The sequence below is a fragment of the Pteropus medius genome, unplaced genomic scaffold (genome assembly GCF_902729225.1).
Source record: "Pteropus medius unplaced genomic scaffold, Ma_sr-lr_union100, whole genome shotgun sequence".
Taxonomy (NCBI): domain Eukaryota; kingdom Metazoa; phylum Chordata; class Mammalia; order Chiroptera; family Pteropodidae; genus Pteropus; species Pteropus medius.
In genome coordinates this window covers 4,865,065-4,887,273 of record NW_024348242.1, presented here as the reverse complement: position 1 = coordinate 4,887,273, position 22,209 = coordinate 4,865,065, and the positions used below count along the sequence as shown (strand labels likewise).

General features: G+C 52.4%; 1 protein-coding gene and 1 long non-coding RNA gene across 6 annotated transcripts in view; one reads left to right on the top strand and one right to left on the bottom strand.

The window, feature by feature from the left end:
• Window positions 1-19,175, top strand: part of CFAP251 (cilia and flagella associated protein 251) — a 53,977-nt gene extending 34,802 nt beyond the window's left edge. The window contains exons 18-22 of one of the 4 annotated variants that reach the window (XM_039879374.1): window positions 1,540-1,630; window positions 1,854-1,997; window positions 16,714-16,942; window positions 17,632-17,733; window positions 18,884-19,175. In XM_039879374.1, the coding sequence (XP_039735308.1) occupies window positions 1,540-1,630; window positions 1,854-1,997; window positions 16,714-16,942; window positions 17,632-17,733; window positions 18,884-19,005 (688 nt within the window). In that variant the 3' untranslated portion in view covers window positions 19,006-19,175. Of the gene's footprint in view, window positions 1-1,539; window positions 1,631-1,853; window positions 1,998-16,713; window positions 16,943-17,631; window positions 17,734-18,883 lie in introns of those variants that run through there. The other 3 variants (XM_039879375.1, XR_005656457.1, XR_005656456.1) reach the window with 3 other exon arrangements.
• LOC120616065 (uncharacterized) lies at window positions 9,912-21,971 on the bottom strand. Of its 2 annotated transcripts, XR_005656460.1 has the most exons (4): window positions 21,529-21,971; window positions 20,769-21,407; window positions 18,201-19,609; window positions 9,912-11,251 (listed from the first exon to the last, which is right to left on the bottom strand). It is a non-coding gene; the product is annotated as an uncharacterized LOC120616065 (long non-coding RNA). The 2 variants fall into 2 exon arrangements; XR_005656458.1 differs by lacking the exon at window positions 9,912-11,251 and having other exon boundaries at window positions 16,692-19,609.
• Between the last annotated feature and the right edge of the window lie 238 nt (window positions 21,972-22,209).

The window sequence follows — 22,209 nt, the reverse complement described above, 5'->3', positions numbered from 1 at the left end:
TGCTACTCCCTCCAGAGTCTTTATCCCCAGCTCTGGTTGGACAAACTCCAGTCCTGTCCCCCTGGCTCTCTCGGGTCAGTCGACAGTGACCAGGAAGCAGGGGACGTAGAACAGTCCCGACCACCAGAGAATCCAGAGCGCTCGTGAGCCTGTCCCCTCAGCCATTCCTGGTGGTGCCAGGCTCCTCCCTGTCGCTTCCGGCGTTCACCTGGCCTTGCTCCAGAGCTGCAGAGCCGAAAGCGGCCTCACCACCCACATGGCCTGTTGGGATTGGGCGTGGGCCTGGCCAGGAGGCCACAGAGAGGGAGGCCTCTCAGCCAGACACCTGCCTCGACGGCGAGTGTGAGAGCCAAGAGCCAGGTGAAGACGGAGCTACCGGGCCCCCGAGCTCACCTGCAGAGCACAGCCTGCTTGCGGAGAGCTCGTGCAGGGTCCAGACAAGGGGACTGAGGCCAGTGTGTGGCTGACTCTTTTAAGAGGTGTAGGCCAGATCAGCCCCACTCCCCCCCCCCCCCCCCCCGGGACAGTGAGAGCAGCAATCCTAACTGTCCCGCCTGAGCCTCCGAGGGGTTAAATGACCCACCCAGGTGACAGGGTAGACGATGGGGCAGGGATGCAAGCCCACGCCTCGACCAACATTTGTCACAGGGGTGAAATGAAGGACTTCGCGTCGAATCCTTTAGAGCATCTACTTATTTAATTCTCCCAGCAACCCTTGAGGCAGACCCTGGAATCACTCCCCTTTTACAGAAGAGGAAGCTGAGGCTGGGGAGGTTAAGTTGCTTGCCCGTGGTCGCACTGCTTGCAAGGGGCAAGGCTAGGACTCACAGGCATGTCCCTTTGACTCCAGATTCCGGGCACTAAACCACTTCCCTGCTGTGGGCTACACCGAGTGTGCGTTTTCACAACCCACCAGGAGGCGGATGGCCCGACTAGCAGAAATCCAGTTAGTGGACCATTATAACGAATTCTTATCATTAGCATTTTGTAGGAGGCCAAGTCAGTCTCACGCAAAAAGTAGGTTTTCTTACCATTAAAAAGGCCTATTTTTGGAAGACCTGACCCCGGCGTTAGAGAGCAGAGGGTTATTTTTATCCGACCGGCATGGGTCCCTTGTGGCCTCCTGAGTTTTTATAGAAGCAATTAGCGCTGACGGTCCACCTGTCCCACTCCTTTCTCTCTGCTCTGGCCCTGTGCAGATCTGAAGTCACAGGCAGAGCCGCTCACGGGAGCCTTCCCCCGGGGAGAGCTGGGGTCCCCAAAGATTGTAGACAAACCGCCAAGCACCCGCCCTGTCACCAGCGAGCGATTATCACCGTCATTAAGGCCAGCGCCCTGTCCCACCGGTTTCCACGCTCGAAACTGAATTCCCCATTTTCGGCTTCGTTTCGGAGGGCATTTCCTTGACAAGTTTACAGAGACCCTCCTTGTGTGCGTGCTGGAACAGCCCGAGGCCCCGCAGCAGCAGGCGGCCGGTGGGTGGCAGGCGGCGGTCCCCGCCCAGGGCTTCCTAACAGCCCTGTTTCTGTTCCTGTTCAGTGCTCTGGAGGCAGCGGTTTCTCTAGGGGGCGAAGGCTTGACCCCGTTCTACAGTCTGGTGTCTGGCGGCCGGGAAGGAAAATTCTACAGGGTAATTGTCCTCCGAGTAAACACTGCCTGGTAACATGGAGTTACGTTTGTAAAAACACATGTGTCCGGGCTTAACCCTCTGGCTTCACCCCGCTCCCTGCAAAGTTCTCTTTCCCACTGAGCTCCAAATGTACTTACTTTCTAGAGAATGTGCCTCCAGTCTTAAAGGATGCTTCAGACTTCAGCCAAGACGCGTGTTGTGTTTCCATTTTATTTCCACGCAGGAGCTGGAAGACTATTTTTACTATTCTCAGCTCCGTGGTCAAGGTATCGACACAATGGAGATGAGAAAAGTGTCGGAACACATCTGCCTGTCGGAGCTCCCTTTCGTCATGAGAGCCATCGGCTTCTACCCGTCGGAAGAGAAGGTAGGTGACACGGGAACAGGGAACAGCAGTGGGACGCGTCATTAACGAAAAACGGCCCCTGGGAGCAAAAATTGCCGGTCAAAGTAAACATTTAACATTAGTCTCACATAGATGGATCAGAAAGAGGGTTCTGGGCATGGCAGACACATTCCTATGGGAATAGACTTCCCATAAAGATGCTCCTAAAAGACATATTTCTTACCAAAGTTTGATGTCAGTGAGAACGTGGGTTTTGGAGCCGGACGAGGACGGCCTGGTGGGGTTTAGGGAGGCAAGGCCCTTGGCACAGCACAGGCGCACAGGCGGAGCCCAGACGATGCCCACCGTCCGGCCTTTCCTGCCGCCTGTCTGGGTCCCTGGCCGGCGTGAGTGGGGTGCCTCTGGGAGGCAGGTGCTCGTCCTGGGCTGTGGGCTCAGGAGATGCAGTCTCTCCTCGTGACCCCATGAACGCCCCCAGCTGGACGGGCTCCAGGTGGACCAGCCACGCTCCTGGGAGGATGCTCTGCACAGAAACTGTGGTTTAAAATGCCACCGAGCGGGCTTCCTTCCTGACCTGAAATGTTCGCTCGCGCTCGTTGTGGGAAGTTTGGGAAAGGTATGTAAGTGGAATGAAGAGAATAATTACTTATAATCCCACTACATAGACTTAGCCGTGATTAGCGTCTTCCTGGATTTTTTGTAGATGTACGTGTACAAATCATTTTAAAACACTAGTTGGTACCATATCGAATATATATTTTTATCCTACATTTTCACTTCATATTGTGTGATTAGCATTTCCTATTTTACTAACGATTCTCTGAAAACATGATTTTAAAGGCTATATATCTTAATGTTATAACCTTTTTTGATTTAGAATATAGAACTATGGAGAGGAAAATAGAAATTACTCAGATAATCACTGTTAACATTTTGGTGGACTTTTTTTTCTGTTGTTTTACATATGGATATAGATACATCTATATTTTAAAACAAAGAATTGGCATTATGTGGTGCTTATAGATATATTTCAGTATACATATCAACATTTTACAGAGTATTTATGTAGATTTGTATATACATATGTGTATGTGTATGTGTGTGTATATGTATACACATATATCAATATCCTCAGTGAGCATATATGCACTATAGATACCACACACGCACGTATATATACATATATGCACCCAAACCCTACATTTTCTTTATCTGTTCCCACCAGCCGTGCCCAAGGGCTCCCTTTTCTCCACTTCCCGGCCAGCACTTGTCATCTCTTGTCTTTCCGATGACAGCCATTCTAACAGGTGTGAGGCGACCTCCCGTGGTGCTTTTGATTTGCATTTTCCTGATGATGAGTGATGTCGAGCATCTTTTCAGTACTCGTTGGCCATTGGAGTATCTTCTTTAGGAAAATGTCTATTCAGGTCTTTTGCCCATTTTTAAAATGGGTCGTTTGGTTTCTCTGCATTGAGTCGTACGCGTTCTCTCTCGACTGTGGATGTTAACCCCGTAACGGACGCGTGGTTTGCAAACATTTTCTCCCTCTCCGTGGGCCGCCTTTTTCACTTTGTCAATCGTTTCGGTTGCTGTGCGGACGCCCGTCGGTTTGACACAGACCACGCGCTCTTTAAAGGCGGTATGCCAAACTGAACCTTTCCCCAGCCGACGGACACATGCGTTGTCTGAAGCGTTTCGGCCGTCAGCGACACGGCTGTGAGGAGCATCACTGTGTGTGGTTTTCGCGAACTCCTCTGATGATTTTTCCAGGCCAGAGTCATAGACGTAGAATCGCTGCGTCAGAGACTATGAATTTTGAGGCTCTGCTGCCAAACGGATTTTCGAAAGTGTAGCATTTCACAGCTCACCATCAAGCGGACATGACTCCAGACCCCCCAGCTGAGACTCGAGGGTCACATTAGGTGACTGAGCACCTTTCGGCGCCAAAGCTGTGGTCCCAGTCACATCTCCTGGCTCCGGGGCCTCCCCAGCATCGCCTGTTTGTGTGCTCCAGGTGTGACTGGAAGCCGCCTTGTATCCTCCGAGGAGCAGCGTGCGGGGGCCCTGAGCCCTCAGCGCCCGGCAACCGGGCCGAGCCCCGCGCGCGTGCCTTACACCAGCGGGGATTCGTTTACGCGCTTCCAACGGTCCTTCGACCGGCGTGCATCGTGTGAAAGTCCCTGGCCAGACATGAAAGCCACCGCAGAGAAAAGCTGTGCAACCCACATAAAAGCGTCCCTTAGGCATGTATTTCCCAAGCGTGTTCCCTAGAACAAACAGTGTTTTTACCGGCAAGCTGCGTCAGAGCTGCCCGGGGCACTTACTGAAAAAGTCAGGTTCCTGGGCCCCGGCCCAGCGCTAGCCGATCAGAACCTGGCCCGGGAGGCGGCCTTGTTCTCTCTCTCTCTCAGCGTTCCGACGCGCGGCCTTGGGACGCCGGCCCCACGGGAGCTTTCCACCCGCGTTCAGGGAACGAGGATCCAACAAAGCTACATAGGATTATTCGTCGGGACGCTCTTTAGTTACAAGTTACAGGCACCTAAGGCAAACCCGTTTTTGATTCACGGAACTCCGAGTCCAGGGCTAGAGGTGGTGTCTTGTAGAACCTGATCCAGACCCTCGAACCGCGTGTCCAGGAGGCACCTTTCCCCGCGGGCCTCCCTGTTCTCCGTGCTGCCTCCCTTCCCACCAGCTCCCCCAAGCCCAGCGCTCAGCAGGCACGACCTCAGAGGCAGCAGCTGCCTCCTTGCCAGAGCTCCAGCCACTGCCCCAGCCTCCTTGTCACTGTCACCGGGGCAGGTGCCGCTCAGGGTGGCCAGGCCTGGATGCTCCCCCGACCTGCAGGGACTGAGGCGGAGCAGCCACCTCGACCACGAGGACTCCGAGCTGGATGAGGGGTCCCCAAATGAAAAAGGGCCCGCTCTTCAGAGCCTTTAAAAGGTCGCCGGACATAAAGGACCTCAAAACGGGGCACGTGACGGGCAGTGTGGCGTTCCCCAGCCTGGGCCGACCGTGGAAACCGTTTTCCCGTTTGAGGTTGGAAAAGTGGCCGTAGGCCTGTCACTTGGCTTCCATTCCACTGGGTTTTGTCTTCACGGTTGTATCTGCGGTTCGTCTACTTTTTGCAGCCAAATGTTTATCTTAAACGAAGACACATCTCCTCTGGGTGACTGGTGGGCGTCACACCTTGCGCTTCCAGATGGCGGGGGGCGGGGGGAAGATGCACACGTTGATGGGAAGCGCAGGGACCCAGGGTCTGGCCGGCCCAGGCGCAGTTCCGGCCGCTCACTTGGAAAGTCATTTCAACTGTAGTCTGAATTCCCGTGTCCTCGTCTGTAGGACGAGGCTGGAAACAGCTCCGACCTCACGGAGTTGTCACGAGGACTGAAGGACGAAGGTCTGTGGAGCCCAGCATCACACAGAGCAGGTGCCTCACGGAGCCTTCTGACTTCAGTACTTCCTGTCCAGATGCCACGTTCTTTTTAAGAAGTCGATGGGAGGGCCTTTCTTTTCCTTATTTTTAACTTTTGGAAAATTCCGAACATGCGCTAAGGGAGAGAAAATCGTGTAATGCGCCCTCGTGTGCCTACCAGTCGGCTCCAACAACGACCAACTCTCGTTCCGTCCAGAGCCACCCACATCCCCTCCACCCCGCGGGTGATTCCCGAGCAAGTCTCACCACACGGGGAGGACGACGCTGGAACCCCGGCGCCTCGCCAGCCGGGAGAGGGCCCCACCCCCCGCAAGGCCCTGCGGACGGGGTCGCTCCCTGTGGCTCCATGTTCTCCATACCATTCTAAAGTCAGCCTATTATTGCCTTGATTCATCTGGTAAAGATACTTTATGTAAATGGCCGCAAGTCATCAAACTGACGGCAGCCTTCCTTCAAACCCTGGGCTCGTTAAACGTGTCCTCTGCAGTCCCGCTCTGTCCATCAGGGGATTCTGAGTGTTTAACCCTGGAAACCACCACCCGCCCGCCCTAGGAGGGAGGTGCTGCAGAAAGAGATGGGTGCAGAGGGGCCCTTCTTACCCTGATTCCCGTGGAAGTTAGGGCGTGTGATCATTGGGGGGCGTGTGATCACGGGGGCACACGCAGCTATCCTGTCATTGGCAACGGATAATGAGGGTTAACAGCCTATCGAAAGCTTGCCGATGAGTAAAAGGTACCCAGGAAAAAAAACTTAGTCTGCAGAAAGTATTATAAAGTGACATCGAGCGTTATTTACTGACATAAAAACAAAGAGAAATAAAAGTGGCCGTTGTAAGGTGTTCACCGGCTGTCACGTGCATCACCTCACACCTGCTCAGCGCCCTTGGCGGCGTGTTCACGAAGCCCTTCGATGCGAGGATTTCTCGTCCACGTAAACACATTTACTCTGTGGAGACATTTTCCAATGGAGACATTTTCCAAAGGCCCTGTGGTCCAGATGTGGCCACGTCAGTGTGCAGATGTCCTTAGTTGTTGAGTTCGTTTATATCTGAGGAGAACTCTTTGATCTTGGTTTCATGTCAGAGTTATAGCGATTTTTAATAAAAATTATTTCGGGGCCCTGACACTCTTAAACCCAGGCTTTGTCACGGTTAACGCAACATTTCCTATTGTGACACCGCTGTTTCGTTTTCCCCAGGAAGTTGTACAGACTATATTCGTAGCTAATGGAGCATCTTAACACTTGGTTACCTGAAAGTCTCAGACACAGAGATTCAAACCAGCCCCCCAAAGGCTATACATTATTTATATTTTTCTTACGTCGTTTTAAATGCCTTGGGGATTTGAATCTAGTCAGTGCGGTAATTCGAAGCCAAATTATAGAAGAATATAACCCCTCCCCAGAGAATGGGGAGACCGCCGCCAGAGCGTGGTCACCTGGCTGCTCCCACAAATCTTCACCCTTTTACTGAAAGCTTGGCAATGTTTTTAGTGTCGTAGGAGGAACCAGAACTTAGGCGTCACCGTTTCTACAGCTGATTTCACATGTGAGGAAGTTTCGGCTCCCATCCTCGCGAGTGGTTTTCGGCTGGGACTGTGGACCGTCGTGCAGGGGCAGGGCCCACGGGTCACGTGTGTTTCCTAGTCACGGGAGGCTGCATTTCCATTTAGCGTGCAGAGCGCGGTATAACCTTGGTAAGTCCTTGCGGTGAGTTAACAGTAGTGCGTCCACAAGTTCCAGAAATGCGAGGTCAGTCCTGGCGGGGAGGCACGTGGTGGGCAAGAGCTCACGTGGCGGACTCGGCGAATGCTGGTCAGTTGGGTAGGCGAATGGTGCTCCTTGGTCATGTCGACTGCAGAGATGATGAGGAAAATAGAGTCCCTGGCATTATTATTTGACCTCAGAGTAATTAGTAGCAGCCCTAAAAGTTATGGGGTATTCAGGGGCTTTGGCATTTATTTAGAGAGGAAATAAACGATCGCTTAACTTTTTAAATGTGCATATCTTTAGACCCAGCAAATCTACTTTTAGGAGTGTCTCCTAGAGAAAAACTCACACAGGTGCACGGTGATGTTCACAGGGAAGAGACAGCTACCGTAGTCGTCATTAAAAAGTGAAACTGGCCTGTTTCTTGACTCAGAATTTGCAAGATTTGTTGTTGAAGGACGAAAGGCAAGTTGCAAATCAGTATATAAAGCTCGGTCTGGTTTCCGTAATAATAATGCGTCTAGATTCTTACATGCCTAGCTCTGAAAGAACATGCACCATACCCTTAACGACACTGGTTTCTGAGGCTTGGGGTCTGGGCGAACTCTTTCTGCGTTCTGTATTTGACCTTCCGGTACCAGGTGGAGCCTGGCCCTGGTCCCTGCCAATCGGAGTTTTGGGGCGGCCCTGGGGTCTCGTGCGCTCCCGGCCTCGGGGCTCCCTCGTGTGCGTGCGCAGACTGTCCACGCCACGTCATTCCAGACCTGACGGACACAGCCCCTTTTCCAGCTGCCACAAACACAGAAAGCCCACTCACATAAGACAGCTTTCTTGAAAATTTGGGGTTAACCAGAAAGGGTCAGACATAACCCCGTTTCACAGCAGTTGACTCAAAACTGCTTACGAGGCCCTCTTCCCAGTCCTGCTGGCTGCCTGCACGGGGGCTTCCTGTGAGCCCTCACCCCGCACGGGCAGCGCTGGCCGTTTGCTCCCCGCTTGCCTGAGCACCCCGGGACACCCCGTTCTTCTCCCTCTGCCGTGCGGGGGTGGCGGTCCGGCTCTCAGCTTCTCTTTTCCAGCCTGCACTGTGAGCCCATCTGCAGGGTCTGCTGACGAAACAACTTCCCATTTTGCAGCGTCCACCGTCCTCGGAAGACAGTTACGCTCGTGCACTGCGAGGTGGGGGCTCATACGTGCATTTCCGTAGTATTTAATTTTTCTTAACTGCAAGCGTGGAGCTCGTGTTGCTCTTGTATTCGGAACAAAACCCAGAAAGATAAACTAGCGAATCCTCTCGAAGCCCCGTGTGCTGATCTCCGTGGCTAAACCGTGGCCCCAGCTGGCACGGAGGGACCGCGGCCGAGTGGGGACGGCCTCCCCCAGACAAGGGGGGACGTTTGAGCCGAGGATCGTGGGCACGATTTCTTCTCTGATAAAGACCCCGTGGGAATCTGGAAATCTGCACGTTGAGGAGAGGCCCTCAGCTCGTCGGATCTGCTCTGTGACATAAGTGACAGGAAGTGGTTCCACACCAAGGGGAGGAGAGATGGCCCGCGGCCGGGCGGTCATAGGGAGGCCCCCCACCCCCGGCCACCGGACCGTCCCGACACCGGTGACCGCTGCACCTCCTCGCTTAGAGGTCAGGGCCAGACAAAACGGTTTCTGTTTTTCACACTCCAAGCATTTTCAAGAAAGAAATCCTGGAGTGCCTGGCAGCCACTGGCAAAGAACGGGGCGATCATACCGTGAGGGCACCACGGGCAGCAGCGACGCCCCGGCCCCCCTCTCCCGAGCGCTCGCCGTGCGGAGAACCGTCCAGCGCCCCCCGCCTTGGCCCTCACCACACGCCGATGCTCTTCTCATCTCCGTTTCACAGGCGGGGAAACTGAGGCTTCGGGAGCTGAGCACGCTCGCACAGTCACGCAGCTGCTGAGGGCCGAGCCGGGGGCTCGGCACCCCAGCCGGCCGGCCCTAGCCCCCATGTCCTGTTTCCACAAACGGGGAAGAAACCCTGAAAGTCAAGACATCAAACGCTGGTTATTGCCAAGGGATGAGGCATTACAGGGCACTTATTTCTCTTCTTTCCATCTTCATTGTTTTCGATTTTTTATAGCAGGCGCGTATTAACCTTTACTAGTTTTATAATTATAGAAGGATAGATCATAGTGACGGTGGAAAAAAATGTTTTCGAAAATCCGAATGTTTTTTGCCTCGTTACTCGCCTCTGTCACGGTGTCGCCTCCGTGCGATGCCCCTTTCTCTTTCACGACTTTATTGATGTGTATCGGATACCGAACAGTCACCCATTTAAAGTGGACAGTCCAGCGGCTTCCGGTTGGTACACAGAGTCGCGCAGGTGTCACCACTGTCTAGTCTCAGAACATGTTTGTCACCCTAAAAAGAAACCCCAGACCCATGAGTAGTTGCTCCCCATCCTCCCTCGCCTCAGCTCCTGGCCCCCACTAATCCGCTTCCTGTCCCTGTGCGTCTGCCTGTTCTGGGCATTGCGCGTACCTGGACCCATGCGACATGTGGTACTTTGTGTCTGGCTTCAAGGTGCATCCACGTCGTGGCTTGAATCAGTACTTCATTTCTTTTTATAGCTGAATGATATTCTAGTAATTCACGTGCATGGGCCACGTTTTATTTTTTCCTGTCAGACATTTGAGTTTTCGCCACATTCCGGCTATTACGCATTACACTGCCATGAATATCTGTGTGCAAGTTTCTGTGTAGAGGTGTGTGTTTTAATTTCTCTTGCATACATCCCTAGGAGTATGTCAATGATAATGTCGATGATAATTCCACGTTGAACCGTTTGAGGAACTGCCACTGTTTTTTTTTTTATTTTTATTTTTATTTTTAACTCCATATTATTTCTGGGTGTAGCTGCAAGGCGGGGTCAGGATTTCAAAGAGCTGCGGGCCCTTCATGAACCCTTGACTGTGGATTTTGGGACAAGACAAAGAATTTGTCATTCCATAGTAGAGCCTTTGAAAACATTTGCCTGGGGCAAGGAAGAGTCTGTAGGTGTCTGAGGCCGGGGCTCTGATGAGGGGCTGGGAGGAAGTCACCAGCAAGGGCCCGTGAATGGGTGGTGTTCTCATTTCTGCGCCACCGGCTATGGATGCATGGCAGCCGAGAGAGCACTGTGGCCGAGCACAGTGGCCAATGTTCCCCTGTGGCCGTGCTCAGTGAGCAGGAACTAATGGTGGCGTGCCCCACTTCTGGAGAAAGAGACAGCCGTCATCCAGATATAGTTGCAGGAAGAAGCAGGGGACAGTTGCGAGTCCCAAAGCAATGCATAAGTAGCAGAGGTGTCTCTAGATGTGACCATACAGCAGAGCTGCCCAGCCCCGAAGCCTGGACCTCGGCCCGTCCTCCCCTGCCCCAGGTCCACTCAGAAAGTCCGGGATGGCGACGAAGAGAGGGCGGGAGGCGAAGGTGGTGCACGGTGACGAAAGACCGTCTCCCGTTTGCAGAGGATGTTCTAGAGAGCTCCGTGTGCTGGGAGGCGGGCGTGGGGAGGAGGGAGAGTCCTTCCAGCCTGCAAGTCTGTGGAACTCTTACAAAAGGAGCCGACGCACGCCAGGAGCCTGTGTATGAAAACGAGGCCGGGCCTCGGTTCAAATGTATCATGTTCCCCTCATCTTAACAAGGAGGCTATAAACCTTAATCATAAAACATAATTCTAAGGCCATCACCGGCTTCCTGCGGCTGACAGCAGGATCACGAACCCAGAGGCCTGTCGGGGTGAATGGCAGAGGCAGAAGCAAAATAATTTGGGGCAAGGGGACTCCGGCCACCCTCGCGTCACGGGGCCTGGGCAGCAGTGCCACCGGAGGTCCACCTGCCATATGTCTAAATGTTTGAAAGTTATAAATCAAGCCACAAGCTGCTGAGGAAACACCTACGCACCAGGCCCACCTGTAACACGAGCTGGTTCAGACCGAGAGGCCTGGACTCCAGGATCCACGCCTGGGCGGATGGTGCGGGGCGAGCCAGGCCCGCGAGCACCTGCACGTCTTCTCACTCCTGGCTCCGTCCTTGGCCACCCTGCACGCCGACAGGTGGGCACACCGGGGGCGCAGGTCTCTCGCAGGAGGGTGACTTCTGGAAGAGACCCCTGCAGGCCCTACAAGTGGGTGTAAGTTATTTGGGGGAGGGGAGCCTGGGGGTCAGGGTTCCCAGAGGGTGGTCTAGAACAGGGGAGCATGGGGTCTAGATGGGCACCTCCCCGTGGCCCTGCAAACCCCTCTGAGGATGGAGTAACCCGAGGGGACCCTCCAAAACCTTGGTCCAGGGCAAGGACCCCCTGTCTTGCGTGGATGTCACATTGTCACTGCCAGAGAACACCTGCCTCTAAAGGGGACGGTTTCTGCTCAGCTCCACCCAACTCTTACCGACTGGAGTTGCTGGCCTACCATCACCAGACTCCTCTGATTTTTCAAGAGAAGTTCTATGTGAAATCGAATTTTTAAAGCACCACATGAACCAAACAAAGCACATCTGCAGATTTAGTTCTTGGACCAGCAGTACCGAGGCCCCCGCCGCCTTGGCCAAACTCAGACGCTCCAGCTCCCCTTCTTAGGACCTTTCAACACAAGCGGAAGGTGTGGCGGGAAGAATAATGGCCCCCAAAGATGTCGACATTCTAACCCCTGCGACCTGTGAATGCGCCGCCTCACAGGGCAAAGGGGGACTTGGCGAGTGCGATCGAGTTGAGGCTCGTGAGACGGGAGTTGATCCCGGATCAGCCGGTGGACCCAGTGGCATCACAAGGGTCTCGCTAGGAGGGAGGCAGGAGGGCCGGAGACAGAGGAGGAGACTTGACGAGGGAAGGACAGGTCAGAGCGAACGACGAGACTGAAGGCGGAGGGGGCCGCGGCCGCAGCCTCTGGGAGCCTCTGGGAGCCTCTGGGAGCCGGGACGGGAAGGGGGGCAGATTTCCCACCAGAGCTCCTGAAGGACCGTGGCCCCGCTGACACCTCGATTTTAGCCCTGAAGACCCATCTCGGACTTCTGACCCGGAGAACCGGAAGGTCCGTCTGTGTGCCTCGTGTCACGAAGCGCGGAGTCATCCATGACAGCACCCCTCCCTTGCGCCCCACTCCCCACACTTGTGTCCCAGCCTGCGGTGTGTTCTTTCACCTCACACCGGCTGGCCCCGCGCTGGCCGTCCTCCAGGTGCACCTCTTCCAGGAAGCCTTCCGGGCACATCTAGCTGAGAGCCCTCCACGTTTTAATGTTGATCCCCCATATTTGGGCACCGAATCTTTTAGGGCCATGGTATCCAACCATGTTAAAAAATCACTTGAGGGCACCCCCAAAAAATCCTGGTGCCTGGGTGGGATTCTTTCTTTTTTTAAGCCCAGGTATTCCTTATGGGCAGCCAGGGCCGCGAACGGTGGCGACGGAGCCTACCGGTTCGTTCCCTCTCCGTGTGTGTATGCCGTTTCTGGAGTGCCTCTTCCCAGGGCCCAGCCCCGTGCCCGGCACTTAGTAGGTGTTTCATAAACATTCGCTGACTGACTGAGACCGAAAACTCCTAAACCGGAGGGCTGTCCTAGTGCTAATTAAGTGACTCGCCTCTTATTCGCAATAAACCCAGTGCTTAGGAACTACCAGTAAATCAAACCACTTAGGGCAGTGAGTGGTTATTCTAAACAGGGCTTTTGTGAGTTTCAAGAGAGATTCTCCCTCGGCCTCGCTCACACCCGCGTCGATTGCTTACTTCGTTCATTCGACATTTCTCGGGGCCCCTAGGAACTGAGCTGCTGACGAAAGAGAAGAGAAAGCTATTGCTCCAGCTTCGTGGAGGACACAGGTGTGGCCCAAAGGAGTGGCGCGTATGCCACAGCTGCCACCTGTCATGACTCTCTAAGGAAAAGCACGAGGCCGATGCCGATTCTTTTTGGTACAAGCGTCGCCTCCGTGAACCCCCGTGGCCTCCAGAGCATCAGCCTTGGCCTCGCCTGGGGACTCTCGGCCCCCGTCCCAGACTCACCGAATCAGAATCTCCTGGGACGGAGCCAGCAGTCTATGTTTTCACCAGCCTGCCTGGTCCACGTTGATGCCCGACCGAGTGTGAGAACCTCTGCCTCGAAGCCACGCTTCTCGACCTTGGCCTTGCATTCGAATCACCTGGGGAGCTTTTAAAACTATGACTGCTCAGACGCCACCCCGCGCCAATTAAATCAGGGTCTCTGGGAATGGGGGCAGGGCGTGAGAACATTCGAAGCTCCCCGGGTGAGTCGAAGGAACCACTCACCGCCTTGGCGGAGGTTAGGCCAGTGCGAGAACGCCAGTAAATGTCCACCCGAATGCTGGGGGGGCGGGGGCCGGGCAGCAGGCCTCCGCCCTTTCCAGCATCACCATTGCACACCCTGGGGCACTGGGAAGGTTCTGGACGTTCCCGCTCCGGCCCCGAGGTTCTTGTCCAAGCGTGAACTTGGTTTGGACATGCAGCAGAACCTGCCTCTCCAACTAAGGCTTGCAAAGTAGGCTTGGGAAAGACACGTCAGCTCGGGAAAGACGACCAGCTCTGCCTCTCTCGAGCAGTGATTCCTGACCGGTCACGCGGGAAGGAGTGGGAGGTGAGTCGCCGCGGCTGGGATCGGGCTGAGGACGGTCACGGAGATCAGGGCAGCGCTTCGGGCCCGAGTGACTCAGGCACTGCGGGGTTCCTTTTTGGTCGTCTGGGGTCGGTCTCCTATTTCTGAACCGAGTTAAATCACGTGTTACATTTATACTTAACGTATATCATTTAGGTTATAATTTGTGCAATGCTAAATGATAATCTTTAATGACGTGTAATTAGCAAAGGCGCACAAATAATCCCAAGAAGAGCGGCTGCCTGTGGAGCGCTTGCCGTGGGCGAGGCGCGACGTTCAGTGCTTTACGTACACTCTCACAGTGAACTTCGGAGCCGTCCAGTGCATGCGTTTTACCATATTGCCTTTTTCAAGATGAAGAAACCGAGGCTGAGGAGTGTTAAATGACTCACCCAAGGTCACGTAGAAAATGGCAGGGCCGGGGTCCGAACCTAGGTCTGTCATCAAAGATCATACTTTTAGCCCCAGTCTCCACGGGCTCATCATAAGTAGTAGTACAAATATATAACGATAGTATTAAAATTACACATTACAATATGTAAATAAGATGTTACTGGAGAGTGTTTTAGTTTACATAAAAGTAGACGTAATGCAATTGTCTATCATTTAAACTCTATAAGTGTTATATTTGAAAGCGTTACCATTTAAAGCGACTTATGTGGTATCAATTATAGTTCATTTGTGTACTAACTAGCGATGTTATTTCAAAAGACCATTTCTGGAATGTTGCACTGAGAATATGTGGTTTCTTTGCAAATAGTGGGTAATTACTAAGACACAGTATTAAAGGAAAAAAAGCATGATACAAAAGTATATGTATACGATATATACGATACCAGTATTGCATATATATGATACCAATATGGCAAAAGACAAACATATTTTATACGCATGAAAAAAATTGAAAGTACCCCAGATCTTTCATAGAAATTGTGATTGGACAGTTAGACTCTAAGAGGTTTTTATTTTCATCCTGATATTTGAGGCCAAAACAAGACAGAAGGGGGCCCCAGACAGGCTGATATTTGGTGTTGCTACAAACTGGTGCTCTTTCAACTTTTGTCCTACATTTATTTAGTGGACAGGGAGAAAAGGTAATAAATAATTGATAAATATTGTGCACAAATATAGATTCGCTGCCTGATTCATTCCTATCAACCAAAGTAGAGTTCACATTCTAGGGATAAAAAGTTATAGCCCACTTTTCTGTGGCTCTCATTCTCTCTTTGTAAATTTCCAACCCCCACAATTTTTTAGGAGACATATTACTTTAAAATGTAGATACATAATATTGAATGTCAACTCTAATTGAAAAATAAAAATAAACGTAGACACTAAAATGAATTACTTCTAGCCCTTTGCCAGACGTAATTCGGGTTCCTGAAATTCAGGTGACTACAACATGCATGGTACAAAAATACTGCACAGACACAGGTTGATGGCAGTGAGGACTGGTGGTGTTTGTTTTTATATTGTATTTCTCTCCCTCTCGTGTTAAGCCAGAATCCTGTGTGGAGACCTGCGTTAACAAGCACCACCTTCCCATCCGAATCCACAGACATGTCAGACCCTTTGCTCAATTCTAGAAGATTTGGAAAATACACAAAGAATGACTTTCTAAGTTAGAAAGCAGGCCCCATAGAATGAATCGTGAATTGTTGCTGTTTATTCTGTTTGTGGGAGAGGTTGTGTAGAATGCGTATTCTTCTTTAAATGTTTGGCAGAATTCGCCGGTGAAGCCATCCGGTCCTTGGTTTTTCTTTGTGGAAGTTTTAAATGACTAATTCGATCTCTTTATTTGTTTTGGGTCTATTCAGATTTTCTATTTCTTCTTGGGTCAGTTTTGGTCATTTGTCTCTTTTGGGATATTCGTCCATTTCATCTAGGTTATTTGATTTGTTGGCATATAGTTGTTCATACTCCTTTTTATTTCTATAAGGTTGGTACTGATGTCCCCACTTCTATTCCTGATTTTAGCAATTCCTCGAGTCTTCTCTCTTTTTTTCTCGGTTAGTCTGGCCAAAGATTTGTGAATTTTGTCGATTTCTTCAATTAATAATGGCTTTTTAGGTGTTCGTTTTAAAAATGTATACCACATAAGTTACATATACCTTTGTGTGTGTGTATGTGTGTGTGAATGTAAAATATGATATATATATAAAACATTGCAGAATAAAAATGGAAAAGGAAGGAAAAAGAAATCGTAAGGTGCAGTTAATTGTCTTACGAAGTTTATGAGGGCCAGAGGTCCAATATTTGAGTTCCGCCCTAAATTATTTGCTTATTCATATAAACTAATTTCTGATTTCCCGAGGAGTCTGTCTTTTAAATGAAACTGATATCCACTTCACAGAGAAAGGAGGTAGTTGATACCATGCGAGGTACTTAGGTAAAAAGCGATAAAATGCAACAGCGCCGACAGCGTCAACACGTGGGACACTGTACTAGGGCAGCCTTTACATAAGCACCATGAACTGTGTCCCTTAGAACAACAGAAACATATTTCCTCACAGAAATCCGACATCAAGGTATCAGCCAGGTATCATGCTCTGTGAAGCCCCTGGGGAGAAGCCTTCCTGGCCTTTTCTAACTCCTGGGGGTGACCAGCAACCCTCGGCCTTCCTTGGCTTAAACCGTATCGCCCCAGTCTCTGAGGCCTCCACCCTCACAGGGCCACCTTCTGCCCATATGTCTCTCTCCTCTTCTCCTAGAGACACCAGTCGCACCGGATTAAAGGCCCACCTTCCTCCAGCGTGACCTCATCTTAACGTCTGCCATGACCCCGTTTCTAACTAGCGTCGTAATCTGAGGTCCTAGGGGTTAGGAATTCGACATATCTTTCTGGGGGGACATAGTCAACCCATAACAGACAAGTTCTAAGATAACTGTGAACATTTGTCTGTTACTCTCCACTTTTTAGAAATACATCACTGTCTTTCCTGCTTACCACGGTCTCTTTTGTTTTTTTAAACCTCTTCCCCAGATTGAAGATATGTTTAACGAGATCAGATTTAGTGAGTACGTGGACAGTGGAGAGATAGTTGACAAAATCAACTTACCGGATTTCCTCAAAGTTTACCTTAACCACCGGCCGCCTTTCGGGAACACCATGTACGCCATCGAAAGGAGCTTCAACATTCTCGGTTACACCAATTCCAAAGGAAAGAAAGTTATTCGAAGAGAGGATTTCCTGAAACTACTTCTCACCAAAGGTGAACCCATACCTAGGGATGTCTGGTCAAACCCTTGGACCATTCCCACTGGAGAGAGCTGGGTTCGGGGAGGCAGACCCCCGGCACGTTTGTTTACAGACGGGGCTTCGGTCCGAGGGATGCGCTTGCTGACCTGTGTACCTGGTCAGGGGGAAGGACATTATGTTCCCGCTTCCTGAAACTTCAAGATCCGGTGTCCCCACTTATAAAATAGGGATAAAAGTGCCAGCCGTCGATCTCACAGGGCTGCTATGAGATTCGGCTCTCATGGGATGGGATGCATTCGTGAGAGAAAACTACGCCAAAGTAAAAACGTTCCCTTTGACCTACTATTTTCCTCATTATTTCATGTGAGGAAGTGGAGTAGGCGTTCTCTCTGGGTCATCATTTCATCTTAGACTGGTGGCCCTAATGTGAGGGGCTTTGAACTAAAGCTGAGGGCGGTCTTTTCCGGAGCATTGTCTGGTTCCTCCCTCCGAGCCCCAACATATTTGGAGGCCCAGTCTAACACCAGATCAGGAAGCACCTGTGACAGCACCATAGGACTCTCGAGATGGTTTTTTTGTGTCTCAAGAAAAGGAAATAGCGGAATAATTCTCTATCAGACCTCGGAAGGTCGATACTGAGCTCTGACCGTAAATTTAGTTCCAAGAGCTGACCGGGCCACTTTTCTCCTCCCCGGTACCCAGGTGAGCACATGACGGAGGAGGAGCTGTCCGACTGCCTAGCGACGCTGCTGGGTCTGAATCCCGAGGGCTGGAAATCGGAGCCTGCGGCTGCCTCCACCAAAGGTACTGGGACCGGCCACGTCAGGGCACACAGGGCACACGCGGCACACGTAGCCGTCCGTGGCTTGCTCACCTGCTGTGCACTCAGGCGCATTTATTTACCCCTGACCCGGGCAAGCCACTCCCTGAACGCCCTGCACACAACAACGCGAACCCAGCTCGGAACCCAGCACGGATAAGTTACGAAAGGGCCAGTGAGCGGCGGTCGTGCTTAAGAGACGGAAGCCTACGTCTCTGTGCTTGTCCCTTTAGCCCACTGACCCGGTCTTCGTCTTGCCGGCTCCGGGGGGGGTGGACATTGGCCACTGGTGGAGGATACAGTTCAGAAGCTATCTCAGGAGAGCAGGGGTTATCAAGGGCGCCCCAGTAAGGAGACCACTCCCCTCCCCCGCCCCCACTCAGTGGTTGGCATGAGCCCAACTTCAAGCCGCCGGAACTTGAAAGTCTTTACAAACCTTCTTGAAGCTCACCTTTCTCGCCGAAGGACTCCTCACCTCCTCCTCCTGGTCCACCGGAGGAACGAAGATGGCCCTGAAGTTTGGGGTGCGAATGTAAGCTCAGGGGGAACTGGTCCAGACCCCTCGCCTGGGCCCGCCTGTGTGGGAATGACTCCAGTGACAGCCTGGGACGCTGGCCTAAGGACACCGTGGTGGCCTGAGGATGCCGTGGTGGTCAGAGCCACCGCTGTGGTTACTATGCCTGGGGTCAGGAGCAAAGACTCCCAACCGGGCCGCCTCCTCCCATTCTCGTGCTGTCTGTCCCCGATTTCAAATGGAGCGATGCCCGAACTCAGTTCTAGACCCGGGTATCCGATCGGTCACTTCCAACCTGCAGCCCGTTCCTCGTGCACCTGCGGATGTAACGTCCCCATTGTTATGTGCTTATGCTGTGTTCCCAGGTGTCTCGAAACAGTAACATCAGCCATGCCGTTAAGGCTTTCCAGTGACATTCGCGGAGATCTGGAGAGCCAGCGCTCCAAGCCACAAAAGAAGGATTTTAACCAGTTTCCACCCAGGGGTTTTCAAGGAATCAAAACTAAACTACAGCACGAAGCACTTCTCACTTTTTAGTATCGTTGCCGTGTGTTTTTGGGAAATGCTTCTGCGTCAGAAACCTAATCCTTTTGAAGACGTTTGTTTTCTCGTTCGTCTAGGTTCACAACTGTGCCTCGAAGACGAACTTCCGGACGAAATCACCGCAGAAATATTCGCGACGGAGATTCTTGGCTTAGCCCTTTCATCCAGTTCCAGACGAGAACCTACGGACCACCAGTGAAGCGGTCAGGAATGTCTGAGGCACAAAGGACTTTGTGTGCGCGCGTTTGCTTTCTGTTCTGTTTTTGTTTTTGTTTCCCAAGAGGCACCACTTGGCCTGCATTTCTCTACCCCCACGCTAATCTTTAGAACGTTTAGGCATTAAAAGCAGATTTTTGTTAAGCAATGGAATTCACAACGTCGGGCATTCCACTGTTTCTGAGATAAGACAAGTGGGTAGAGGCAAGGAAAACACTGGCAGCTGGATGTTAACGGTGGCTAGACATGGGGCACTGTCTCTGTGCCCAATCTAAGAAGTGCTTGCTTGGCGGGGGGTTTGAAGGGATGTAATGCTGCCTGCAGATGGTGCGGTCTCCGGGGACAGAGGGGGCCTTAGCCAGCAGCAGGACTTCCTAGTGATGCGTGCGACCTTATTCCCTTACCCTCAAGTACCACCTGGACCATCGGCCTAATGTGGCCTCATGTGGATGACTCTGCTTGCTGTTAGCCTGAGGCAGGGGTGCCGGGGTCTCTGGGCTCTGTGGCTTCTTAGCAGCAACGTACCCAAGCGGTCATGTGTGGTCGTTACGAAGCGCATCGCTGGCCATGCTTAACTCCGGTGGCAACTGTCAGAGAGAATGCAAAATGCACCCCAGGACCCTGTGTGTGCTGCACCTGCCTCAGAAACCACACGGCCATCCTGCGGGGCAGAACACCAACCGGAGTCCGTGAGCACGCCCCGGCCCCCTCCCCCCACCCACAGAAACCGGTGTCGTTGGGTCACCGCCTCATGCTCCACTGGGCTGCAAAACACCTAGTAGGCAAAAGCGGGCCAGTTGTCCAGCTCAGGGGAGGTTTCGGCAACACTACTAGGTTCCGGCGGTGTTTTGACCTCGGCTGTGAGGTCTCCTTCAGGCCGACGTGCCAGACGTTATTCCCCGCGCTCGACTCAGCCCAACACACCCTCCCGTCCAAACCAGGTCTTTCCCAGAGGAACTAGCATTCGAGAGACCGTTTCTGATCCCCGCCAAGGTACTGGGTGCTGAGGAGCTGAGGTCTGTGCGAGAAACTGAAGAGCAGCGGCCTCTTCGCGCGCGGAGCCCTCCCCGCTGCAGGCGTCCACCCGGAAAATTGGCAGAGGGCGTCTTTAGAACACCCTGGAACACAGAGTGGAACTGTCTACTCCGAACCAGGCTGTGTCACTGTGACCTTGGGACAGACAGCATGGGCCAAGGTTCTGCAGGAACCCGCTGATCACATTGTGTCACCAGGGCTTTGCAACCTAGTTTACATTTTGTTCTTTTTTAAAAAACGCAAAAACAAGCTTTATGAATCAACTTTGCAGCTGCTGAGGGCTTTGGAGATATGTTACCAAGCCAGTTAAAAAGTTCCTGGGGACATTTTAAGGAACAGGAAACTCTCAAATGACTTATTCTCTTCAAAAAAATAACTCAGAATTGGATGCAGTCTGGACACCAACCAGAGGCCTCTTTCATTAAATCTGGCACACTGATTTTGTTCTTATTGACAACACATATTAGAATACTGTCTTCAGCAGAACTGACCAGTGATCAGTTGGACCCAGTGTGGCCGGGCCACTGTCAAACCCAGGGTGAGATGATCTCGCTGTGCCGAGGCAGCTTCCTGCATCTCTTTAAGTCAATATGGGGTGAACCAGGAAAGCCAACGAAGAAGGCCAAAACGGCAAGGGACAGCAGCAGGACCCACGTCGGTGGCATTCCCACCCTGATCCCAGCCCAACCTGGCCCATGGGCTCCTCCTCACCTTTGGGACCCCTTTACGCAGGTGCTCTTGTCTTGGTGTCTCTCTCAATTCGTCTGACCAACGCAGAGAGCAGCACGTGTGTGCCTTTCGGCCCCCGGAGGGCCTCCCCTTCCCCCCACCCCTGTCCCGGGCAGGCCCCGCCTGCTGGCCACACAGGTAGTGGGGAGGAAGGACATGCATCCAAGGGCAGCCTTCCTGCCAAGCGAGCAGAGAACTCAGACTCTCCAACAGTGTGGGTGGCGGAGCAGCGACGCCAGAAAGGGAGGAGGAAGAGATCGAAGACAGGATCGTTGGCTTTGCACATCCAGCCTGAAGGACAAAACGCTGAGCACCAAAAAGCACATGATGATGTTCCTATGAAAGAAGTGAAAAAAAAGAATACCGTTTCAGATGGGGTCTCTGGTCGGGTGCTCGCAGAGCTCGAGAGCGTGGAGAAACAGCGGTGGTCTGCCAGGAAGCAGCAAGGGCCGCCCCCAAACCCACTCTCTACTCCAGAGCCCGGGCCCCTCCCGTGCATCTTCCAGGGCTGGAAGCCCAGAGGGCTGGCCTGGGGTTGTTTTCTGCTTCCGCCATGTACCAGCTCTCTGGGTGCCCTTGGGTGTGGCTAGTCTCTTAAACTTCAGTTTCCTCCTGGAACACCTGGGGCCGGTGGTGAGGATTAAAAGAGATGGTACAAGTCAAGCGTTAGTGGCATAAGGGAGCAGTCAAAATAGGACAGGAGCTATTATTGTTACAGGCGGAGACTGTGCCTGCGACTCACTCGGGAAGACGTTTGATGAGACCGAACGTCTCGCAGTTCCGGAGTTTGAGTGCCAGTTAGCACTTGCTCAAATAGGGGGTCTCTGCTGGTTTTGACGATGGGCCCTCGTTAAATATTTGTGGGGTGATGAGATGAAGGAGCCCGAAGCTTCAATGCCCTTTTAATAGCTGACTTAGCTTTTGAATACAAGCGAATGCCAGTCAGCACAGGCCGACTTGCCCTGGAAAGGGCCGGAGAGTGGACACTGAAGCTCCGAGGGCCAAACAGGCTCTGCGGCAGCCCCTCCGTGGGCTGGTGGAACAGACACACAGCACAGGCAGCCGAGGACAACCCAGAAAAGGATGACCGTGGCCACGTGCCAAACAGACACGTGGTCATGGACACTGAAACGTGGCTTTCCTGACAACATCCAGATATCATGAAACCTCCTCCTCTTGATTCTTTTCAACCGTGGGGAAAAAAAAAAAATGCGAGAACCGTTCTTAGCTTGTGGGGGCCACACGGGAAGAGCAGCCCAGATTCGTCACCCGGATTTGTCACAGGCTAGAGTCCACTCCCCGTCGTAGGCCGGGATGACTCCTTCCAACAGCTCTTTACAGATACAATGAATCTGTACAACGTACCTGACGAGTACTCTTCAAAAACGTCAAGGTCACGGCCAACTCGAAAAGACTGAGAAGC